This window comes from Mugil cephalus, chromosome 8 (assembly GCF_022458985.1).
Source record: "Mugil cephalus isolate CIBA_MC_2020 chromosome 8, CIBA_Mcephalus_1.1, whole genome shotgun sequence".
NCBI lineage: Eukaryota > Metazoa > Chordata > Actinopteri > Mugiliformes > Mugilidae > Mugil > Mugil cephalus.
In genome coordinates, this window is record NC_061777.1 from 10454689 (window position 1) to 10475927 (window position 21239).

At 47.3% G+C, this 21239-nt stretch overlaps 3 protein-coding genes across 6 annotated transcripts in view; 1 reads left to right on the plus strand and 2 right to left on the minus strand.

Annotated features, from left to right (window-relative positions):
* The window catches only part of LOC125012341 (zinc finger SWIM domain-containing protein 6), a 46249-nt gene extending 44087 nt beyond the window's left edge, over positions 1-2162 (minus strand). Inside the window, exon 1 of one of the 2 annotated variants that reach the window (XM_047592237.1) lies at positions 881-2162. In XM_047592237.1, coding sequence (XP_047448193.1) covers positions 881-1313 — 433 coding nt within the window. In that variant the 5' untranslated portion in view covers positions 1314-2162. The remainder of the gene's footprint in view (positions 1-880) is intronic. The other variant, XM_047592236.1, reaches the window with a different exon arrangement.
* Positions 2163-4246: 2084 nt separating this feature from the next.
* Positions 4247-7214, plus strand: smim15 (small integral membrane protein 15). Of its 2 annotated transcripts, none has more exons than XM_047591313.1 (2): positions 4247-4406; positions 6533-7214. In XM_047591313.1, exon 2 carries the CDS (start codon positions 6561-6563, stop codon positions 6783-6785), a length of 225 nt encoding a protein of 74 aa, XP_047447269.1. In that variant the 5' UTR covers positions 4247-4406; positions 6533-6560; the 3' UTR covers positions 6786-7214. The 2 variants fall into 2 exon arrangements, with proteins under 2 accessions (XP_047447269.1, XP_047447268.1); XM_047591312.1 differs by having other exon boundaries at positions 4316-4406; positions 6426-7214.
* Positions 7215-7993: 779 nt separating this feature from the next.
* On the minus strand, positions 7994-21206 carry ndufaf2 (NADH:ubiquinone oxidoreductase complex assembly factor 2). 2 transcript variants are annotated; one of them, XM_047591309.1, is made up of 4 exons: positions 21017-21204; positions 11846-11935; positions 10785-10825; positions 7994-8694 (listed from the first exon to the last, which is right to left on the minus strand). In XM_047591309.1, exons 1-4 carry the CDS (start codon positions 21129-21131, stop codon positions 8452-8454), a joined length of 489 nt encoding a protein of 162 aa, XP_047447265.1. In that variant the 5' UTR covers positions 21132-21204; the 3' UTR covers positions 7994-8451. The 2 variants fall into 2 exon arrangements, with proteins under 2 accessions (XP_047447265.1, XP_047447267.1); XM_047591311.1 differs by lacking the exon at positions 11846-11935 and having other exon boundaries at positions 21017-21206.
* Between the last annotated feature and the right edge of the window lie 33 nt (positions 21207-21239).

Below are 21239 nucleotides of genomic sequence, written 5' to 3' on the forward strand. Positions count from 1 at the left end.
GAGGAAGAGGGGGACGAGGGAGAAGGGAGAATGAGAGAGACAGAGGGATAGGGAGGGCGAAGGAGGAAGAAGATCATGCATAAAATCTTGTTTGCAGAATGCATTAAGATTCAGATGAACTGGGGAGGGTAATGGGATTAGAATCCTGAACGGTTTCCAAGGGTGGGGAGTCGGATTGACAGCTGAGTCTATTGCACTGACGAATGCAGTGAAATATTGTGGCTCTGGCGGAGGCAGCCAGCCAGGCAGGGGGGTTGCTGAGCGTTCAGCACCTCTGTTTACTCCGAGCTTTTAGCGCAAATAATGCAGCCGAGAGAGGGGAGAAAATACACCTTTTGCCTGGCGCACATAGCTCGGGCTTCAAGGCAACAAATAAAAAAGCTCCAGTCTGTCTCACAAAGGTGTTTGGCAAACAAAATAGAAGCACTGTGGCTTTAAATCGCCGTCCCTCCCACCCTTTCTAAATATCGTCTATTTAGCCAGCGGTGAAAAGATATAGGGGGCTTTTGTCTGCGTACCCATTGGTGGGGGCACGGAGTGCTGGAAAGACACAAAAATAGGAACAAAGTGCTAAGCTTCCAATTGGGATGGCTCTGGGCCATTCAATGCGCGCAGCTCAGTGGGTAAAAACAAGGGGAAGTGGGCTACTATTACGGGCTTATCTGAAAAAAATGCTATTCTCACACAGCTATAGGGTAGACTGGTGTGGAAATACCCTGCGTTGTTTATAATGGCCAAGGCTATGGAAGGCAAACACAAGCCCTTTAAAGTCTGGCACGGGTCCACATAGAAGCCAAAACGTTGCGAGTTTTGTTTATTCTAGGCTGCTTCCCTGCGTTATTTATTTTTATTTTTTTTTGTAACGTTATAGTCCACTCACCGACTTGCAATACGTTGTCCACCCAGCCACCCTCTAGCAGAGTGACACCCCGTAGGAAAGGCAGCTGGGTCTCGTCATTATTGTCCCCGCTAGTTCCACTTTCCTCTCCGCCGGCGTTGAAAGAGGAATACATACAGATCTCCTTCTCGCTTCTCGGGAATGACCAATATACGATCCTCCGCTGGACGGGCTCCGGGATCCTCTCGAACCGCTCCTCCACCCGCTGGAACGGCCACTTCTCCGCGACTCTGCGCGCCGCGATGTCGAGCAACGACTCGGGGTTGTGCGTTTTCCCATTTCCCGACCCTCCCGAAGCAGACCCCGCGCCGCCACACAGGACTCCTCCAGCCCGCTGCCCCTGCCTGCATGCCGGGTTGTAGCCGGGCCGGCAGCAGAGCCGCTTGGCTGGGGGCTGCTGGACTCGCTCGGCCATGATCGCACCGCTTCCAACCTGAAGCGCAGTTCCTCTCCGATCATATAAACGGGATAAGGAAGAGAAAAGGGCAATCTCGCACCGATTGTTTGCCCTACATGGAGAGACTGCCCTTATTTGGAGAGGTGGGCGGCGCCTGCGAGTTCCGTGAAGTCCTTTGTGTTGTCAAAGTAACCGGGGTGGGCGGAGTCCTGGGCCGCTGCCAGCGCACGAGTGGCGCTATAAAAGGAACCGGAGGCGGAATTCCCGAACGTCGGCAAATCCTTTGTGAAGCAGTACGGGAGCGCGAGGGCGGAGCCCCGGCGGCCGACGGCCTTTGAAGTTTTCTTCTTATTTGAGTTTAAAGGCGGGGACTTAATCCAGGGGCGGCCTCGCAGTTTCCCACAGGGGTAAAAGGGGGGCAAGAAAACTGACTTTTTCTTTTTCTTTTTTTTTTTTTCCTTTGGAGCCTGAGCTACCACCCCGGGCCCTTCGCTTCTTCAATAACAACGCGCTGGTTGTTTTCGAGGCTTTAGTCCTCTCAGCTGTCAGAGGCAGAAAGGCCGTGGGAGGAGGAACACAGACACAGAGCTGGACCGTGAGCTGGACATGCTTGTCCTATGTAGTCACACATCAGTCACTTCGCAGTGGCTGAGTTTGGCTCACTACGCCGCAGTGTATAGACAATTAATCGAACACACCCTGCGAAACTACGCTCTGTCTGCTCTTCCTTTCCATTCTTTATTCCAGACGCAGACTTAGCTAGACTTTAATGATCCACAAGGGAAATTACTTGGTCACAGTAGCTTAGTTGCACATGAAATTACACCTTTAAAAACCACAAGTAAAAAAAGTGTTATCTGGTAAAAATGAAATAGAAAATAGCAAAAAAAAAAAATTATATAATTATCTTATGAACAAATGTACAAAAATAGTGGGCAAAACTGTGTTCAAGGTGATCCGGCTGATTGGGGTCCTCCACAGATTTTACACATAAGGGTCGGCGTAATTGGCACCTTGTGGGGTGCTCAGCATTTGAAAAGAGCTCTGTGGCTCAGGAAACAGCTCCGGGAAAGTAACCTAGGTGCATGATTGGCACAGTAAAATGTTCAAAGGAAAACCAATCACACGCCACCCGGGAGTTTGATAGATGTGCTATTTACTTGGCATACAGTGTGGGTCAATGATCCCGTGGAGGTGCGTCACCCGAAGTGCAGGATGACCGTGTGATCAGTGCAGTTTGGCCCGTGCTTTATCTAACACGACCCATTGATTTTAAACACTGCTTTTTTGAAGGTCTCCCGGTTTTGTTAAAATGCAACTCTAAACTGGAGGAGTAGCCCTTTAAGAGCTCTGCATCCCATTATGTTCACCACTCCCTACTCACTAGTTGAGTATATCAATTTGAACTGAAAAGGGATGTTAGACATTCCTCAAGGTCTGGCCAGCCCTGCTGTTTTTCTTGTAAAAACTTTGACACACAAACTAGTGGAGCTGGTTAACTATAATTTGTGGTGCAGCCATTTTATGGTCCCCCACCCTTGCCTGCTGATAATGTTGGTTCCATAGCTGCGTCATGAAAAGGGGGCCCGCTTCTGTAGGAGTACAATACTCATCAGGGGTTAGGGTGTGGCAGCACTGCCCCCCCACCCCCCTAAAATCTCCACGCCTCACGAGACTTGAGGCAGCAGCATAGTTATATAGTCATGTGATGAAAGAGAACCACCAAGTTGCTGATGTTTTTCTAAATTGTCTATAAAAGTTTGCCCAGAACTATGCTGGTAAACCAGAATGTGTGTTTGCAATGTGTCTGTCCGCTGCATGTGTTCCCAGCTGCCCCTCTCCTTCCTCTGTGAGTAGGTCTAAAAGGCTGGCCTTTGAACTGCTCTGAAAGTGATCCATGCCGTATGGACGGAGCAGATGTGGCCTAACCTGATTTGGTTTCAATACTTCCCCACAGGAAGTTCACAAAGCCAGCAGGTCCTCCTTTGTTATGTTAGTCATCTTTCTCAGAAAGCCAGGGCCTTTTTGCTTCTTTCTTGTTCTTCCTTTTTTTTTTCTTTTACACGGATATTGCCTTATCATATGCTTTATTCTCCACACTGTGCAGTTTCTCACATGATCAGAAGTTTCAACAAGATTCTTATTCATCCACACTCAGTAATAATGTGGACCACATTGAAAAATTAGTTTTGTGTTGACATTAATCATTATGCAGCATGTCAGTACTAATATTATCACAAATCGCTGTAATATATAAAATACACTGATACACAACGATAACATGACTGACCACCCTTCTGCTTCTATTTTAATTGTATGGTTTAAAACATTTAGTGAATGTTTGTTCACCACTGGCCTGTCAAGCAGTCTAATGTTTTGATTTTTAGGGCAACTGCATACTTGTAACATACCTTGTAGGATATTTACTTAACTTATAAAGCTCCAAAGATTGAGCGAGCAATAGTACTTCAGGAAATAGCTGAAGATGAACGCTTTAATGGAAGCCTAAACGCGAAAACTATGAATTTAAGCACTTTTAGTGGTTTTCTGAGTCCTGCTTTTGATGAACTACATTTCCAAGTGTTACTGAACGCCTCACATCCAATCATGATGGAGAAGTGCTGCCGCCTTCACGGCATATTGGTCAAACTGTCAAATTGTGCTTCTGGTCGGAGAAAACGTATCGTAATCATCGGCTGTATCACTTACACCGACGGCATCTTTACTTGATTAAAGTAACTTCTGATTTATCAGCAAAAAAACGTCAGAATAACCGTAAACACGCACATGTAAGCAATTTGACTAACTTTGCAGGAGCTACAAATTGTGTTTTTCATATTTAAAATGACTGCAAAATATGCTCAACTGAACAAATAATGCCGTTATGGGTTTTTTATCTGGCGTGCGTTGGGCTGTTTTGTTAGTGCTAGTGTTATCCGCTTTGGAATGATGCATTAACCCTACCAAGTCAGAAAAAGGGGAAGTCGTTTTCTTTTCTTCCCATTTTGTCAGCATTACGTGAATGCCTCTTTAGTTTACCGCACCATTTCCGGAACAGGGAGGAGCGGGTGATTATTCTCACGGATATACATACAAATTTGTCCGATTTGGGTAAGTTTATTTATTCACAGTGCGTTTGGTTGCGCAAGTGTCTTATATGAAAATGTACAGTCGATGCTTTTTCACATTTGCGTAGTTTTTTCTGCGCCGTGTGGTACAGAGCCAAAAATCCTGCTCCCGAAAGTTAGGCCGTTACGGGTGGGCGGGTTAGCCAGCGGTACTACAAATCTCACTATCCTTTATCCACATTACAACCATTGTAGTCTAGTAGGGGTGGCAGGCAAACTCAGATTTGTAAGTTCAGCGTCTTAGTTTGAGGCTATAGCTAGAGTCCACGATTTGACTACAGTTAGCCTCTGTTAGCTACGAGACCAGGCTAATGCTAGGTAACTTGGCATGACGAGGAACTGGCCGGAGCTCCATAAATAACAGTAACTTCAATTAAACCTAAATTAAGTTTGAATGAATGAACGAATTAATAAACTAATTCATAAAGCGAATTCGTTTTTGGGGATCCCCTGGCGTTGTAGAGCTCCTTACTTTGTAGCATCTGTCATTTTCGTGTTTTTGTGACGATAAATAACTTCTAAGTGAGGTGTTTTCCCAGATTTAACTCTGAAGTAGTCCAGATCTAAGTCCTGAGTCTAAAATTAAAAGCAACTGGGTTTAGTTACATAGATGGGCAAAGTTCATTATGGTTTGCCAATGCTGGATATCCCCTGATAAAACTCGTGTTTAACAACTGGTGTGATTAGCATTCATTGCTTTGACCCAGACTCTGAATCTTTAAACGATCCTATTAAGAATATTATTTATGCTTCCAAGAAATTCATGATTTTGCTCTCTCAGGCATCAGTTGGCAGTTTATTAGATACACTAGACATTCTAAAAACAGTCCAGCACCAAATACCCCTAGGGTATAAAAAGTAAATAATGAAATAGAATAAAAAGATACAGGTACTGACATATATATAACATGTACAATGCACTATACAGGGGTTTCACTTGCACAGACGGACCAGGTGTAATTGGGTTATGAAATTGTCCACGGTACATAGTAAATAATAAAAGTGTTGAACCTTGAAGGGTAATAATGTACATATTTGTGGAGTGTTATTGGTGGAGATTAACAGCAGCAGGAAGGACAGACCTTCTGAATCTTTCCTTCACTGCGAAGCGTCACTATCTGCGTTTCCATTACAGTTTTTCACAAAATAAAAGCGTTAGTTCTGAAATGTAAGTAAAGTTCACTTTGTATGTGTTTCCACTGGAAGGTGCTTTGCGAATGAGCTGTGACTCTCGTAAAGTCTTGTTTCACGGTATCTCATAATTCTCATTTCGCAAGACTTCACTTTGAGGAAGATGGACTTCAGATGAACTGGTCTGCATCCTCTCCACTGATGGGAAAATGTGAAAAAAAGTGTTCCCGTTGCACTTTTGCGGTACTCTGTTATATCGACAGGTCTGAAAAACCATCTCATGAGAGCATAAAAGTGTTTTAGTGATATTTGAGTTTTTTTTTTCAAAGTATAGGCGTTTCTATTACCATTTTTTTTTTATTGCAATGTTTAGGTTTCACGCATTTCTAGGTGGAATGGAAACACAGCAAGTGAAGCTGCTATTTGGTCTTCCCCCGCTGAATAAAACGGGGTTAGTCGAAATAATAAACACAATACGTTTCACTGGTACTACAAACCACAGCCTCAAACATGAAAGCTGAATCAACAGATCTCTGTTACCATAACAAAGAGTGCACGTGTAATGTTGTGCATAGCTTCACTCTTAATAGTGGGTTGTTTTTTTTCTTGCATCAATGTAAGAAAATCCCATACTCCATCACGTGTTGAATTTCCTGATTGATAAGAAACTTTGCGTATATCCGGTTTAAAACCACAACTAATGCTAATCTCCTCCAGTTTATTTTTCAAGCGAAAAACACAAATAAATACTTCATGATCATATTAAATAAAACAAGAGCAACGAAAACGTACAGTTGCGAATATTAAACCAGCTTTTCTTGTTTGTGTGTTTGTCCGTAATAAAGCTGTTGATTTATATTTATTTTGTCAGTTGATGCTGGATCGTGAAACTGCAGCCGCTGCGAAAGTAGATCATTTGTTTACATATCGTTCAGCTCCGGTCGCTCACAGCTTCCTCTCCCGTTACCCCCGTCTCAGGTTGGATTCACCGCCGTGGCCGAGCAGGATGATCGACTTCCGAGCGTGGGCGGAGTACGTCGTGGAGTGGGCCGCCAAAGACCCGTACGGCTTCCTCACCACTGTCATCCTGGCCCTCACCCCTCTCTTCATCGCCAGCGCCCTGCTCTCCTGGAAGCTGGCCAAGATGATCGAGGCGCGCGACCGCGAGCAGAAGAAAAAGCAGAAACGTCAGGAGAACATAGCCAAGGCCAAGAGGACCAAGAAAGACTGATCCTGAGTGGGACAAGATGGGGGCAAAAAAAATCACGCGCGTAGCCCTCTTTATTCCAAGTAAAGACACGGTGCCCTTCCTTGTCCCAGCTCTGCTGTCAACAAAGGGCCACTACTCTTCATGTCCAGGGTAGGAGGAGGGACGCTGGGCTCGCAGACCTAACAGTGCTGAGATGGACAGTACTGCCCGGAAGAGGCTTGTCCCAGTGGGACTTCGGTCAGCAAGAGCACAGTGGTCATCTGTATGATGTTTTTTTTTTGTACAGAGATCTGCTGTTATATTGTGCAGCTGTTGCAACACCTTGCATTCCTTTGTTAGCATCCCCTCTGATGATGATGATGTAATGAGTATACTGGAACTTTGACGACTTGCAAGCTATCCAAATTTATTACTTTCTGATCAATAAAGTTTTCAAGGTTGATAAGAAAACATGCTCTGTATGAATTTAGTAATGGACTAAAAGAGTGCTTTTAATGTAATGCACTCTGGAAGCGTTCACCCCTCATGTTTTATTTACTGTAACGCTGAACCCGAGTGATTGTAATGAGGCCTCTTTGCACCGAGTCACAGAAAGGACCGAATAAACATCTACGAATTAATCAAAAATGAAGCGCAAATCTGGAGCAGCCACCTGTTTCACAAAGTTGCATACGCTGCATAAATGTACCAGCGTACAGGAAGGATGCAAGTATTGAATTGTGGTTAAATTCTGCACCTGCAAGGTCCCACGCTCGCTCGTTTTATAAAACAATAGAAAAATATTTAACCGTGGTCAAAGATCAGCACGTTGCCGCAGGAGCCTTTAATAAATACTGACTTGAAGGGAGCGAACGAGGATTTTCTGCGGGTTTTAATTTAAATGCAAGACAAATTGATTGTTCTAAATACAGGCCAATGGATGAACATCCTTTTGTCATTTGGGTTTATTCGCAGAATCCCTGGGTGATCATTCCTCCGAACATATTTATGAATCGCTACTGAAATTCTGAGTACTATTATTTGGTCAAGCGTACATTTTAGCATGCATATCAGGGTCTCAGCTCATACCGCTCTAATAACGAGGGTCTGCTCTGTTCAACTACAGCAGCTCTGGCCAAAGAAAGAAACAAGAGTTTGTTCTGGGGATCCACACACTAACATTCTTCAGTGTACTTGTGTTTTTCTAAGCAGTGGGCGACACATTCACAAAGAAACACAAACACTAGATGTAATATAACTATATCCTTTTTAATCTTTGTTTTTAAATTTTACAATATCGTACCTGGTACACTAGTTAAGCGTGAACCGATTTCAGTTCGTCTTTATTAGCAGACCTCTCCTTTCATCATTTAAAGCCAGCATCAGGATGAAGGATGGATCCTATCCTCTGTATATACAATATATACTCAGACCAGGAACGTGGAAACGCCTTTACAATGTAATGCTGTCCAATAAAACAGAAATAAACACGTCCTCTGTGAGGAGAGAGACAAGTTGATTAAACTCTGGTAATTTCTGAGGTCATAGTTTATTGGGTTGTTGACTCGGATTGCATTATACCGAAAGGAGCTTCTAAAATTAAATCTCGACCGAAAGTGAATATCGGTTTCACAAATGCAGTTTTTATTGCAGGGCCTTTCTTGGGGATTGCATTACGCCGCGCAGCCGTCTGCGTCGACTCCTCAGTCTACTTCTTGGAAGTGGGCATCCAGGAGCCAGGCTGAAACTCGTTCGCGGTGCTCGTCGGGTCCTCGCTGATCTCCACCTTGCCGAAGCTGGAGGCGGACGCGTGTCCCTTGGCCGCAGTCTTTAAAGGCGTCGCCACCAGACCTTCCTCGTACTCCTTGGCCTGTAGAGCCCGGTCTTTCTTCTCCACCTCAATGGCCTTGATCTTGATCTGCTCCCTGTAGGCCTCGTTCTTCAGCAGCTCCTGTCAAATACACAAACATGTGGATATTTAGAGTTTATGCAGTGATAACAAAAAAATGCAACATATACTTTGCAGTGCCCACAAAGTTTGAGCAGCAGTGAAAAAAACTTGCATCTTGTCCCTAACATTGACCATCTTGTGTCGTGTGGAAGTCCTTAGACATGTACCACCCACTTGGACCAGACCCCACCCCCCCCCCCCCCATAGCAATGCCCCTCCTTGATCATCCCCAGCAGCACACACAAAGTTTTAGGGACAAAAAAAAAAAAAAAAGCACAAGGTGTGGACCTGGCTTCCAAATTCCTCCTCTCAACTAACGGGACCCAAACGTCCCCAACTAACAACATCCTGTCCCCAGACACCACAAGACACCCTCGGCAGACCCGTGTCCATTCTCTGACGAGCCACAACTGTTTTGGAGGCACGGGGGAGACCTGCACAATATAAGGAAGGTGGTCATAATGTTATGCCTGATTGTGTATGTGTCACATTGTATTATAATGTTCTATCATCATACCTGGATTGAATGCATTTTATTGAGTGGCATGTACACCAAGATCCATAACGCAGTAAAAATCATAAAATAACTGCTTCCTGGTTTCTAACACTGCCCACTTAATGGCTGCCGGGTTACAGGCATCACTTCCAAAGTATACCGTAGATGATAATGGAAAAACCTCTGTCACCAGACACATTTACTGTCTGCGAGGGGGCCTGGACATCATCCGATCTAAAGCGGCCAGCCGAGTTGGAAATGTGTAGGTGGCAGCTTCCTGTAGATTTCTGAAAAAAAAAACGGAGCGTGACCGCAAGATTACTTGCTGGGACTGTCCAAATCTGTCCTGCGAGAACCGAAGCAGTGACAATTTCCACTCTTTAATCAGCTCAGTCAGCTTCGTGTTCGGGCCGCTCGCTATTCAAGAGCAGAAACGGAGAAACGGAGCCCGCACTGGGAAGCTTCCAGGTATGAAGTGGGACGCCGGCTAGAAAATAAATAAATAAATAAAAAAATAAAAAGCGCGTTCAGATAACCTGCAGCATATTGGGCCGACAAAACCCCGCTTAAAAAATATAGCACTTGGATCCCGCCGGTAAGCTAACATGACAGGAGGCATTCACAGAGTAAACAGCCATTCCAGCTCATGGAAACAATTATAAACGGAGCACATCCACCGGTGGAACAGTTACCCACTTGAGCCACAGCGAGTGTCCAGTGATGTTAGCCTCGCCCGAGCGCCGGGAGCCAAAAAGGAAGGGAGGACTGGGCATAATGCTGTTGTGAGCTGGCAGAACTGAAGGACTGGAAAAGAGAGGGGGCGCGCCGTGGCCAAAAAGCCCTGCTTTGGGGAGGGAGACAAACATACTGAGCTGCTTTTCCAGCCTGTTAATGACAGGATTTAATCCAATCAATTTATGTCGGCTTGGACCGGGAAGAGAGGGAGCGTGACAAGGGGTAGGGTAATGTGCTGGGAGTGAAGCCTTGGCCACATCAACACTGTCCAGCTGTCGATGGCAGCTATTGGGCAGGAGCAAGGCAGAAAATTGGAAGAGAATGTTCTGGCAGTGGATGGCATTGGCTACTGGCAGGGAGCGAGGACAGAGAGATAGAAAGGAGGGCCCGGGCATTGGCCTTCTAAGGGATTTCCTATGGACCAACGTTTCACCGGCCAAATAATTTCCAGCATTCTCACATTTAAAGAGCAATAAACCCGGAGAGAGTTACACGAGGGGGAAAAACTGCACTCCTTCAACATTCCCATCTCGGAGACTGCCAGAAATAAAACACAAAAAGCCGAGATGCAGGCTTCTGCTGGAAAAAAAAAAAAAAAAAAGAGAATGTAAACTAGGACATGGTGTCAGTGAGCCCCTTGTTCAGAAGCTGCTTTTGCTCTCAGTCTTGCCATCAATGCACTTCAGCTGCTGTTTATTTTAACACCTGTCCCCCAAAGTTCCTGGATTCGGTTAGAAACTGGAAGATGAAACAAATCAAAGCCTTCCTCCTTCCCATCTTTGCTTTCTCTTCCCTCCCTTGTAACCGGTCCCCGAGAGTCCAACCGTCAGCGCGGCGGGGAGGCTGCGGGGAGACGTACCTCGATGGAGGGGGGCTCCTTCCGTCTGCCTCGGATCCAAGCTGGAGGAGGAGGAGGAGAGGGAGGAAAAAAAGAGAGGAGTGAGAACACCCACACAAACATACGCTGCACAAACAAAAACCTGCAGTCACATTTAACGGCTGCAGCTATAGCATCGCCGAGTTTTAGGGCACTACAGTAGCTCAGCTTAACTGCTCGGTAAGCGAGCTAGCTCGGGGAGTGTGCCCAGGGTTTTTTAAGTTTGTTTTCTTACAGTTCACTTAGCACGCTACAAGGAAAACAGGCAGAGGCGCGCACAGGGTAAACTCAAAGCGTTAATGCTGCTTTAGTCTATGCAGAGCAGGGCCACTGAGCGCTGCGCCTCAGAAGAGCAAGCGCGGATCCGCTCTGATCTCTGAATTTGAAAGTACACCCTCTGTCATTCTTCATCAATACCTCTGTCCTTCCCTCTCCTCCCGAGCACAACTGTCTGTCATTCCTATTTTTTTTTTTTCTTTTTCCCTCTCCCCCCTTTTTCTTAAAGAAGCTCTATTTTGGCTGAGCTGGCTGCACAGCAGAGCAGGTTGAAGGGAGCCAGAAAGAGAGAGATTCTCTAACTCTTCCCCCAGCTAGCGCGGGGATTCTGGGCCTCGTTTTATCCCTTTCTTATTTGCATCCTGATGAAAATGCATGAGGGATGGGGCGAGGCAGGATGAGGGGGTTTAAGGTGGATAAAGCCAGTCTGAGACAGAGGGAACAGTTTGTATCCACTTGTAAGAAATTTGAAACACTATTTTATGGTGCGCTTGTGTAACGCCGGCAGAAGGCATCTTTGATAAACTCATGAATACGCCTCTCCCAACCCCCATCCCATCTTGCAGTATGAAGAAGAAGAAGAAGAAGAAAAAAAATCAATGGATTAGCCCGGGCCCCCAAAAGATGCTGCCACGAATCTGTCGTTCCAATTTTATTTGTGCAGCACTTTGTGGACTCTGCCGGATGGCGCTTTTTGTCAACGCCGTCGTTTATCCGTGATGGTGATGGTTGAAGTACGTATTAGTGACGCTCCGGTCCGGACTTACCGTCCCACTCCATCGGAATGCTCCCCTCCACATAGTCACATTCTGTGATGTTGGCCACCTCCACCATCCGCTTGGCACGGACGGGCCTTCCTGGGAAAAGCAGACAGCGAGGGGAGGCGAGAGTGAGGCAGGGCCGCTCGACAAACCACGCATTCGAAAATGCGAGGGGAACACAAACAAACACAAAGAGGCGCAGGCACAATGCTCCCCGTCTCCCGCTCTCACAGACGCAGACAGACACACAAATACACAGAGGGATGACAGTGCTGTGACAGGCCATGGATGATTACCTCGTGGCCCTCGGGCCCTTCTCCTCAGATCTCGCTGAGTGGCTCCAAATCTGGGCTAAGCCTTTATGCAAATCGGCCTCCCTTTTAACCCAACCAACCACGGCCCCCTTCGCTGACGGGCCCTTCCAATCACAGCGCGCCCGGCTAAGAATGCCCTCCAAAATCAACATCAAGCCGAGCGGGAGACAAAAGAGGTCAGATATCACAGAGAACAGGAGAGGCGCGGGCTGCGTGGAATATCAAGTGCTCCTCTCCCTATCTGTATACAGCACGGGCGCTCGCTAGCAGCAAGGCCACCGCCAATTATTTTTGGTCAAATCTGCTGATTAGACAAGTTTGGCTGGCACACAATGACACGGAGACGAACGCGCAGCGCGGAGGGGTGGGGTGGGGCGTGGGGGCAGTGGAAGGAGGTGTAGACGGAATAAGAGAGCGTGAGACAATTAAAAGGGCCCCGGTTGTGTCTTTGTGTTGGCGATGCAGGGCGTCCACTTACAATAATAACAAGCGCCGCGTTTCCATATTTCCCCCCTCCCAGGTAGCCGGATGCCTATCCATCGCTTCCATCCCTCTGAGAAATGATGAGGCAGGGAAGGAGGAGGTAGAAGCAGGAGGGGGGGGGGCAGAGAGGGAGGGAGTGATGATGCATGGCAAACATGGCTTGAAGGAGAGAAATGGATGGGCTAGGAAAACAACACGCTCCAAAACACAGACAATCTGTCAGGATTCCATCACAGTTTCTCCGCAGCTGAGTGGACATGGACAAATGGAGGCAACCACCTACACGCAGACTGCAGACTGATGGCCTTAATGTTTACTTCAGCCATAACAGATCGGCATGGCACCGGGATGGATAAACGATGGCACCCTGGAAAAATGGCGCAGCGGTTGCCTCCTCGCCCCGGAATGTTTAGTTTGTTTTTTTCTCGGCTTTTTGAACCAATTTCGACGACGACGCGCGCGTTTTCCCATGCATGTGCTGTCCTGTAATTACAGTCTTACGAGGATGACTCCTTCCCTTACTTTATCCAGCCTTTAAAGTAATCAGGTCAGCTAATTAGGCTAGTATTGCTTCGGTTCTGCTCTGGCTCCCCCTAGATTGTCACTGTAGGGCCTCACAGGCTCCGGCTTTTTTTATTTCATTATATATCCGGCTCCGACAGAGCACTGCGTTTCTCTCACCTTATCTGCACGTTATACGATCCGTACAATTTGTTTACACGTTTGCCTTAAAATGTCTTCTAAGGGAACGCGTTCCCTGGAAACCCACCCCACTCAAGATAGCGCAACAAAAAAAAAAAGAAAAAAAAAGAAAAAGAAAAGCGCCGGGAAACAAAAGGCTGTGTTCTCTGGGCAATACTAACAAATACATTTAACAGGTATGCTAATTACGACCAGATCGTATCCATATTTGCGCTGGGTGTGGGTGGCAGGAGACTAAAATGGTACAATAGTATTACAGTCCCCACAAGCAATGCGCTTAGCTGCAGCTAATGCCTAGCTAATAAGCATAAAGACAGGCGCCTACTTTTTTTCCCCCCATCTCTTCCCTGCGCTAGGTTACATATCTCGCTCTACTCTCGGTCACACTTCAACATGGCTCTCCTCTTGTCTTATTGCTTTTGCAGCATGACTAAACCCCTTCCACCACGGCTTTTATCCTTGGATTTGAATAACAAATACGGCGTGTACATATATTTATGACACGCGGCAGATCCTCCCACCACGCACGCGCTGGGAGGAGGCTTGTCAGTTTGATTGGGGGGGAGAGAGGGGGTCTCGCCTCTCTAGGTAACCGCTGATCGGGGACGCACGAGCCGAGGCCACGCTGCTGCTCCTTCGACGACAAAAGCACAACAAAGAAAACGCGGTTAAAATGTGTATACGTTACCCCCACGTGAGCCGATATAAGAATTAGTGGCGTTTGAATTGGGTTTGTTGGAGAAAGCCTTCGTTATGAGCTGCTCTTCATGTAATGTAGTCGAAGAGAAGTGGCTGACCCGGCACTTTTCTCATTTATTTAGAGATTTATTTTTTGCTTTTTCACAAGAGGCTGCCAGCATCTAACAATGACCATAATTAAGAACGATTAAGTAAACCAATCAGAGCTCACAGAAAAAAAACAAAAACGGGCATCCTAGTGTCTAAAGATTCTTCTTTCAACTCCGATGCTTATTTCTGTCTTTAAAATGATAAGAATAATAACAAACATCCGTCATGTGATATCAAAAAGATAAAACCACGACGTTCTAATGTAAGAGCTGCTTCTAGCAAACATCCTAAAATAATTAAAGTTCTAGTTTTACATAGGCAGCTTTGAAATTACTAATGTCTTTCGCCATCCAGTACACGTTGCCACTCTGAAACTTAAAAGTTTCCATTCGCACGAATTCGAGGGATGCATCAAACTAATAAATGTTACTTGAATGCCAATCCCAATCAGCTCGTCAGGAGCGCGTGCGACTGACTCCCTAAATTATGCGGCCTTATTGTTAGCTCCATATCGTCTACACTTAAGGATTCCCGACACATATAGTCATCAAACTGGGTGCAGGCAATCTTTCTGCTTCACAGTTCAGCCCTGCTCCCCCCCGCCCCCCTCCCAACCTCGAGATAGAGCGAGGGAAGGAGAGGGACAAAAAGAGGTATGGAGGGTGTTGGTTAGGAGCTCTCTGTCTCAGCGGGCCCTCTTGTGACAGGTCTGCTTTCTCATCACTCACTGGGGGAAACCTACTTACCAGTCAAATGCGCGCGCACGCACGCACACACACCCGTGCGCTCCCACAAACTGGCTAGAGAGCAGGCAGATTAACCTGAGGGACAGGAGCGAGGACGCTGCCTCTTACCGTGAAGGACAAACGCAGCATCGCGTTTGGAGAGGGGGAGGGGCCAGCGGCGGGAGGAATGAAATCCCACCGCATAAATATTCATGAGCCCATCTCACCTGTCTGAGTGCGACTCATCTGTGAGCCTTGCTGCTGGAACGGGGGAGGGGAGGGGGAGGGGAGAGGAAAGGAGGGGAGGGGAGGGAGGGAGGAGACGGAGAGGCAGGGTGGGTGAGGGGGTTGCCGTGGCAGCCGCACTTCAATCCTTCCCATTCGTTAAAATGAGACATGATGCGCTCTGAGGGTTGCTCTTTGAACCCTGAACACACCCCGCTAAACTCCATCACCTGCTTCAACACACACACACACACACACACACACACACACACACACACAAACCCCCAACTTCACACATCAGCTCCCAGGTGGGTACTGCTGAGGGCGACCTGAGAGGTTTTTCACCTCCACAATGTCATTCCTCGCATCTTGCGCCTTCTCTTTCGCCGCATGCTCCCCTCTCCCACTCTGTTTTCCCATTAACGGGCGCAGATATCAGGGTAAAACGCTTCGATTGGAAAACATCCGGGTAGGAAGAGTCCTTAAAACGCAGCGGGAAAGCAGGAGGACGAGCCGTCCGCATTTGACCCCAACTGGTGGGCACAACGGAGTCCAGCCTAAGAAAAACAAATAGCAGGGCAGACAAAAGCTCTTGGGCCTGACGTGGCGGCGGAACGAAAACCCGCCCTTACGCATCGAGCCCCTCAGCGTGGACCAGTGTGTCCCCCCCTCCAGCTGAGCTGTGTGCCGCAGAGTGATGAGGGACCGATGCGTGCGTCCTAATGGACGGCTTCATGAAGATGGAGTGACGCGATAAGCATCAGTGATACCAGGGCAACCAGGTACCGACATGGCCACCGTCTACCCCCTCTTTTCCCTCTTTCCAATGTCTTTCCCTGGGAAAAAAAAATAAATAAATGGAGGGGATGTGTGAGGCCCGTAACCATGGTTACTCATTAGCCCCGCAGCCTAGTGATGCGGGATGAGGTTTAGAGGGAAAAGGCCAGGCGTTGTTTTTGCACCAGTTCTGGCGAGAGGAGGAGCTTAGGCGTAAAGTAGGCCTGCCGCCGTTCGGTTTCATCCAGCCCTCGTTCTGTTTGTCCCTGTTGCTGTCGATCCCGCAGAGGCTCCAGCGACTCACGGCGCAACCGGGGGAGAATAATTCATATCCCGAGTAATAACACGCTGAAAAGAATACTTTGATTTCCCCTGTGTGTTACTTTTTAACTAAATGCGGGCGCGCTTAAGAGCGGAGGGGACGCCGAGGCCCCGTCTGCCCGCGACCGCCCGGGCCCCTCGGAGTCTCCCTCCTGCGCCGGCGGGTTACAGAGAAGGGGAATAGTCAGTGTCCTTTGTGAGGCCGTGGAGCGGCATAGAGTCCCTTTCCTCTGCAGCCCCTCTGAAGCCCATCCCTGTGATGTCCATACACGGAGCTGTCCACCCCTTTCTATTCACCTCCATCACCCCCATCCAGCCCCTTTCCTTTTCCCTCCATTGCACCTTCAGTCTCCCCCACCCTCTCTCTCCATTAACCTATATCCACCTTCTTCCTCTCCCCCTCCATCCGCCTGCCTGTTCCACCCACTCATTTCACCCTCTTTCTGTCAGAGACCCTCCTTTCACTTTTACTCTCCCCATTCTTCCCACACTCTATAATTTCACCCCATATGTCAGCATCCTCTTTGTTCTTTGTCACTCACTTTCCGTACCCCACCTTCTTCTCCACCCTCCGTGAGTCTCCCTCGGCCTTATCTCTTCTCCCTCGCTCCTTGCCTTATTTCTCTCTGCCTGTCTGCTTTATTAAAATATTCTGAATTGAATAAGCAGCGGCAGGCTCCGGGAGACGTCTGCCTGTCTGTCGGCCCGTCTGTCAGTCTTCCTGCCTGGGTTCCTGACCGACAAAGAGCCCCGAGGTGTCAAAACATCTTTCTGGCTATCTGACCAGACACGAATGCACTCCAGGCTGAAATTTATTTGATTAAATTGTTGTCCTTCTCTCTTTCTTTCTTTCTTTCTTTCAGTCGGCATCGCGGACTGTGCGCCATTTCCCATCGAACAAATCAGTTCGCAGGTAGCAGCAACAATAAGATTCAGGCCGAACGCGCGCAGATACAGGTCTGCCGTAATTAGGAGGCGTTTAATGGACCGGAAAAATGCTCAAACCAGTGATATCGGATCCAGGCTCATTCGAAAACCCGCCGAAAATAAACGCGCCCGTCTCTCATTTTCTGCTTCTATCTTTTCAAATGCCTTTTTAATGAAGTAGTTAAGCCACTCCATGATGTACCACCAGCTACACATACAAATGCACCCTTTGGCAAACAGCATACAGCAAGATGAGCTAAATCCTATAATGATTAAACAACCTTCATTTAAACCCCATGCACTGCAAAGCTGCTGATCAATTAGCATGATTTACTGTAGCAGCTCTGGACGTAGCCGCTCCATGGTAAACACTGACTCGGTGTCCTACTGTAGGATAGACCTTCCTTCATCACACCCTGGGGATGACTTGTGGCAGAATAAACAGCCATTTGGACCCTCGTCGGTCTCCGCTGTGACTCTTTCCGTGGAAAATGCGGCTTGAATCAACGCTCTGATGACACACAGCCATCTGTTGTTGTGTTAAGTGTGTTAGGGCATGAAGTGGAGAGAAAACACACACAATTGCTGATTTTTTTCTCCCCTTTTAAAAAAAAAAAAAAAAAAACAAGAAAAAAAAAAGAAATGCAAAGCAGAGTGAACACACACACACACACAGCGTGTGAAGTTGTCATGCCACACAAACACATGTACACAATCACAGATGATATGCAAAAGCCCACACCTCCTCCCTCGGTCCCTTGAGTCGCCCATCCTGAAATAGCAGAACTGAGGCCTTTTCAGTTTTTCACTTCACAGAACAGAGCTGGGGAATCAAATAAATAATAGACAAAGAGAGAGGGATAGTGATAGGACGACAAGTCAATGCGTCTTTTCTCTGCAACAGCGTGGCGCACCTCCGAGGAACCTATGAATCTCTCCCATTCTCTACACAGTGGCGAGGACCAATAGATTAAAACTGCATGGCACACACACTGCTAAAATGAATAGCGCTAAAAATACATCCTTTTCACCGAGACATGAAAGGAAACTGCCTTCCCCCTGTCCAGTATTGAGCAGCCATTGATTCCAAGACAAAGGCTACACCTCCTCAAAGAGGTAAGAAAAATAGCAATCATACAGGCAATTATTTTCAAATGCGCCTGCAGCGGCCGATAATGTCAGCGCGCCTCTCTTCCTAAATAAAGGGAGGGAAGGCCGGCGTCGGAGCTGCGGGCCCGCTGCTGAAGACGAATGAGCCCGTCCACAGAATGCCTCGCTTTCATCTGGGCAGCGTGACACAGCGCCCCATGCAGTGTGAGGCAGAGCCGGGGCCTGGGGGACGGACGCGCACAGAAAGAGAGAAGAATATAGATTCTCTATTCAGCTCTATAGAGGCGACACCAAGGCAAAGGCCTTCTAAGACCAGTGGCCAGGTTGCCACTCGCCGGGCCTCCAAAGCCTATAGCACGGTTCTCTCCGCGAGGCAGCAGCAGCACACGGCAGGCCTTTATAGTCGGACCCTTTTGTGGAGGCAGAGACAGAGATTCCCTGTCTCAAGGCGTGTACTTCAGATTCTTTTCATTTTGATGAGGAGCCGCATCTGAGGAGAGGGGGGTTAGAAAGCTCTCTGCTGGGTCCAGTCCTCCACACTGCCCAAATACTCCACTGTTTTGAATAGAAGTCTTCACCGGACTCGCTTCAAAGGAGGGAATCCAGAGGCAGCAGTAAAGGTTCGAGGGGCGAGGGGAGGAAGGACTAGGCGAGTGAGGAAAAAAAAAAAGGGGGCAACCTCAGGAGAGATTGTTGAAACTAGTTACGAGAGGTAAAAACAAAAAAGTTGTTTCCGTTTCCCCCCCCCTCTCTCAGCAGCCATTAACGTGCTGATATGTAGCCGGGCCGTGCATGTCACAATTTCTTACGCCCCAGTTTTCTAAAGTTAACAGATTGAGAGAGGTAGAAAATGGGAGCAGCAAAGCATGGATAAAGGTAGAGAGGGGTGGACAAATGAATAGAGGAGGTAGGTAGAGAGAGATAGACTGAGAGAGAGAGAGACGCTCTTCTTTTACTTCAACCACCACTCGTGTGCTGCAGTGGAAAGCCCTGCGGTCTATGCCTTAAGGCCCTGAGCCCACGCTTGGCCTATCAGTTTAAGATCAAAAAGACCTCGCTTTAGCAAGACATATGGACTGAATAATGCATCTGATTTACTTCCACAAGGCTGGACGTGGCGAGTGGCAAAAGAAAGAAAAAAACAACACAAAAAACATGCAAATATCTGCACCACAAATTTCTTTGGGTTCGTCATGAATGCACGTATGAGAGGGGGGCACGTGCCCGTGTCTGGCGGCCGTGACTGACTGCGCTTGTTGGGAACCAGCTTTTCTACAGGCCCGCTAGCCTCTCTACAGTGTCAGTCATTGTGATGGGACAGTGAGTACGGTAGCCCGTAGCGTGCCAGAAAACGGGGCTTCTGTGATGTCTCATTTGAATAGTCTGACAGCCAGGGGTTGAGGAGCAGCCTTGTAATGAATTATAAATACGAGGTGGGTGCAAGTTTCCCCCCGCAAACTGCTGAGAAAAGGTGAAGCGCAAAGTCAAGTTCAGTCAGGAAGAAAACAAAACTGCAACCTGCCAGAGGTCGGTCCCTTCTCAGGAATGCAGAAAAAAAAAAAGGAAAATGAAAGTACTGGTGAATATATGTTATCTATTCACACTAAGCATGTGAAATATAAACTTTTTCCAGCTTGTATGATGAGGGACCAAGAGAGGGAGACAAACACCCAGCACAATTTAACTGTGTTATTAATAACTAAGATGTGTGTTGCCGTTAACCCAAAGCTGACAAGCTCTTTGACCTGTGATGCTTGACCTGTGTCCTATAATCGGTATAGGACCCCTGCTGCTGGCTAATGATTTTACCCACTAAAAGGGAGGGGGAGGGATTTATAGCCTGGGTTCTGATCATGTGTTAAACACACTTAATCCATCACTATTCCCACACAAGAAGCACGCGCATTACACTTAAATGCCTCGTGCCACCATTTTCCTGCCCGCAAGCGCCTTTTAACAAACAAGTGTCAGGATACCGTCAGACCTCCTGACCTCTTGCTGAGGTGAGTCATTATCACGGCCTACACCTCACCACCTTCCTGACGCGCTTCTCCTCCCTATCAGTGTACGACGGGACACCCGGAGACGGGCTCGCAGCAAGCGAGGCCTGCGCACGTCCTTGGCCCTCTAAGCAAGTGACGATGTGAAGGACACGGCTGGCGTCCCACCGTGGATTAGTCTGACACAGTTCTACTACTTGGCTTGAGCGTTACATGCTGTAGCACTGCCGTGTCTCAGCAGGGACACATGACCTCTTTAGAAATCCTCACCGCAGACGAGTGATTATTTAGTCTGCAACGGGGAAGGGCTGTTTTGTCTTTGAATGCCCTGAACAGTCACAGTCCACCTTTCCAAACGATAACACTTGAGAATGACTAGGATTAGAGACTGAGAAATCTGACTCCAAAATACAGCGACGTTATTGAGATTAATGCTCCATCTAGTGGTACTCTTAGAATACTACAAGAGAGAAAAGGTAGAGTAAGATCACGTCCACAGCCACACATTGCCTGAAGAGAAAAGGTACATTGATGCACAATATATTATAAATATCACATCTGTATTATGAATCGGTCTGAGCTAGTAATAGTGGCTACATAATAAATAAATACATAAATAAATAAATAACTGGAGCGGGAGCAGTTCGTGGCAGTGAACACAGCCTGAAGATTGTCAGTAGCCCAATAATTACGTTTTAGAGACATTATATGTTATATATTTGGAAGTTATCTTCATTTGTCTACACATGTTAGGACTCTAAACTACATCACGACTGGCTAATTTTAGCATGAGTCTTAATTTACCTGTCCATGACTTCTGTTCTGGGACAAAGTAATATTTATTCCCCAGATGATCTGTCCCGACGTGTTCACGTATTATTCCGAAGGTACGTCGTAGAAAGCCAGCGACCCGGCTCATCTTTACAGGACACCCCGAAGGTCTTCCTTGTCAGATATCTGCCCTTCCACTCTGTTGTTTATGTAAGTGTTGACGGAACCGGAAGTGAATCCACACTCTGGTTTGTGA

What these genes read in the sequence shown, in the direction of transcription:
- ndufaf2 (XM_047591309.1), bottom strand. Translation starts at nt 21,131, where the DNA reads ATGAGCCGGGTCGCTGGCTTTCTACGACGTACCTTCGGAATAATACGT. An exon ending in AGAACAGAAGTCATGGACAG is followed by an intron (nt 11,936 to 21,016) that starts GTAAATTAAGAC and finishes TGCTTTTCCCAG; the next exon opens with GAAGGCCCGTCCGTGCCAAG. An exon ending in CATTCCGATGGAGTGGGACG is followed by an intron (nt 10,826 to 11,845) that starts GTAAGTCCGGAC and finishes CTCCTCCTCCAG; the next exon opens with CTTGGATCCGAGGCAGACGG.
- smim15 (XM_047591312.1), top strand. Translation starts at nt 6,429, where the DNA reads ATGCTGGATCGTGAAACTGCAGCCGCTGCGAAAGTAGATCATTTGTTT.